Source organism: Capsicum annuum, unplaced genomic scaffold (assembly GCF_002878395.1).
Source record: "Capsicum annuum cultivar UCD-10X-F1 unplaced genomic scaffold, UCD10Xv1.1 ctg2635, whole genome shotgun sequence".
Classification (NCBI taxonomy): domain Eukaryota; kingdom Viridiplantae; phylum Streptophyta; class Magnoliopsida; order Solanales; family Solanaceae; genus Capsicum; species Capsicum annuum.
Window position 1 is genome coordinate 82 of NW_025832619.1, and position 1645 is coordinate 1726.

At 30.2% G+C, this 1645-nt stretch overlaps 1 protein-coding gene across 1 annotated transcript; it reads right to left on the reverse strand.

The window, feature by feature from the left end:
• Positions 1-225: 225 nt before the first annotated feature.
• LOC124890882 lies at positions 226-1112 on the reverse strand (the record flags this gene model as incomplete). Its single annotated transcript, XM_047402742.1, has 4 exons — positions 1000-1112; positions 762-849; positions 586-669; positions 226-501 (listed from the first exon to the last, which is right to left on the reverse strand). Coding segments are annotated over exons 1-4 (561 nt in total), but the record flags the coding sequence as incomplete, so codon positions are not given.
• Between the last annotated feature and the right edge of the window lie 533 nt (positions 1113-1645).

The following is a 1645-nucleotide window of genomic DNA, read 5'->3' on the forward strand; positions in this document are numbered from 1 at the left end:
TCTTATATATTTTCATCAAAGAAAAAAGTTCTGCAAGTGTTTATTATCTAAATACATCAACCAACTTATCATTTGTTGTATTTCCTACATGAACGCCTATTATGCCCTTTACATCCACAAGAACCACAATAATTTTTTTTTTTTCAAACATATCTCTTCCGGACTTTCCACGATCCTTCTTTGGAGGTCTTCCAGTGGGTCGCTGTATTTTTGTGGCAGAACTACCTCATTCAAAATTTTCTTAGGAATTATCCAGTCATCTTTGTGTGGTAAAGAATAAACTGGAAGATCATATGTTCGCAAGACTGTTTTTGGCTTGTAAAGATCAGAGCAATATGGTCCCTTCTTAAAATTCTTGCTATTAAGAACTGCACAAGCATGAACACACGTTATCTCATCCAACTGAAATGCATTGCAAGAACATTTTTTTTCCTTAAGACAAACAATAAAATGTTTCTCCTTGTCATGGACTGTATAAATATACTCTGATGAAGGTATTACCTAAAATTAATAAAAAAAATTAATTACTAAAATAAATAACATTTGCAAGGTTATGTCAAAAATAGTTTTGCAAATGTATTTAACCATCTCAGCATATGTATTTTTCTGCAAGGTTATGTCAGAAACAGTTTTGCAAATGTATTTAACCATCTCAGCATATGTATTTTCCTGCCATGTATATATATTTTTATTACAGAAAATAATTTCTAATGTGTATATAATCATATATATAAAGCATAAATAAATAAATTTCATCATACCTTTATACGCGTACACTCCGCTTTATTTTGTTGAAGAATTTGTTGAAATTTACCAATAAGATCCGTAAAAGTATACAGTGCCTGTTGTCTGTTTTCACAGTTCCATCTACCAAACATCAATCTAACTTCCTCTAGAAAATCATATATTGATAGTTCTCTAGCCGATAACAGTGTAACATTAATTGACTCGGCAATGTTTGATGTCAAAGTCCATCCCCTATGAACTTATGCATATGACATAGCCCAGTTATCATATCCCGCTAATTCCAAGTAATTCTTCACTCTAACATCAACTGCATCCACCTTCTTCATTAAATTGTGAAATTCAGTCTTTGAATATGATTTTGCCATTGTATAGAATACATCGGATAATGAATCATGTGATTTTCTAAAGTTTTTTTTCACATTTCTCCATAAATGCCACATACATGCATAATGTGGTATGTCATTATACACCTCACCTACAGCTTTTATGATGCTTGCATTACGATCAGAAACTACACACATATTTCTTCTTTCGCCATATGCTTCCTTCAGATTTTTAAAGAACCAAGTCTAAGAAGCATCATTTTCGGAATCAAGAACACCATAGGCCAAAGGAAATATATACCCTGCGGGTTCAAAAAATACATATACGCATACATGATTTTTTACACATCAAATAATGCATATTGATAATATTATTTCTAAATACATCTGGAAAGCTACTAAACTTTCAAATAACAACTAAAACTAATTCATATGTATATTTTAAATAAATTTTTCTGACAATACTAATAAATGCATCTCATTACATAAATAATATATATGAGTATTTTATAAAAACATATATCTGGGAACATATTTAAAGTCAAATACATTTATAATTAAATATCTTACCAGCT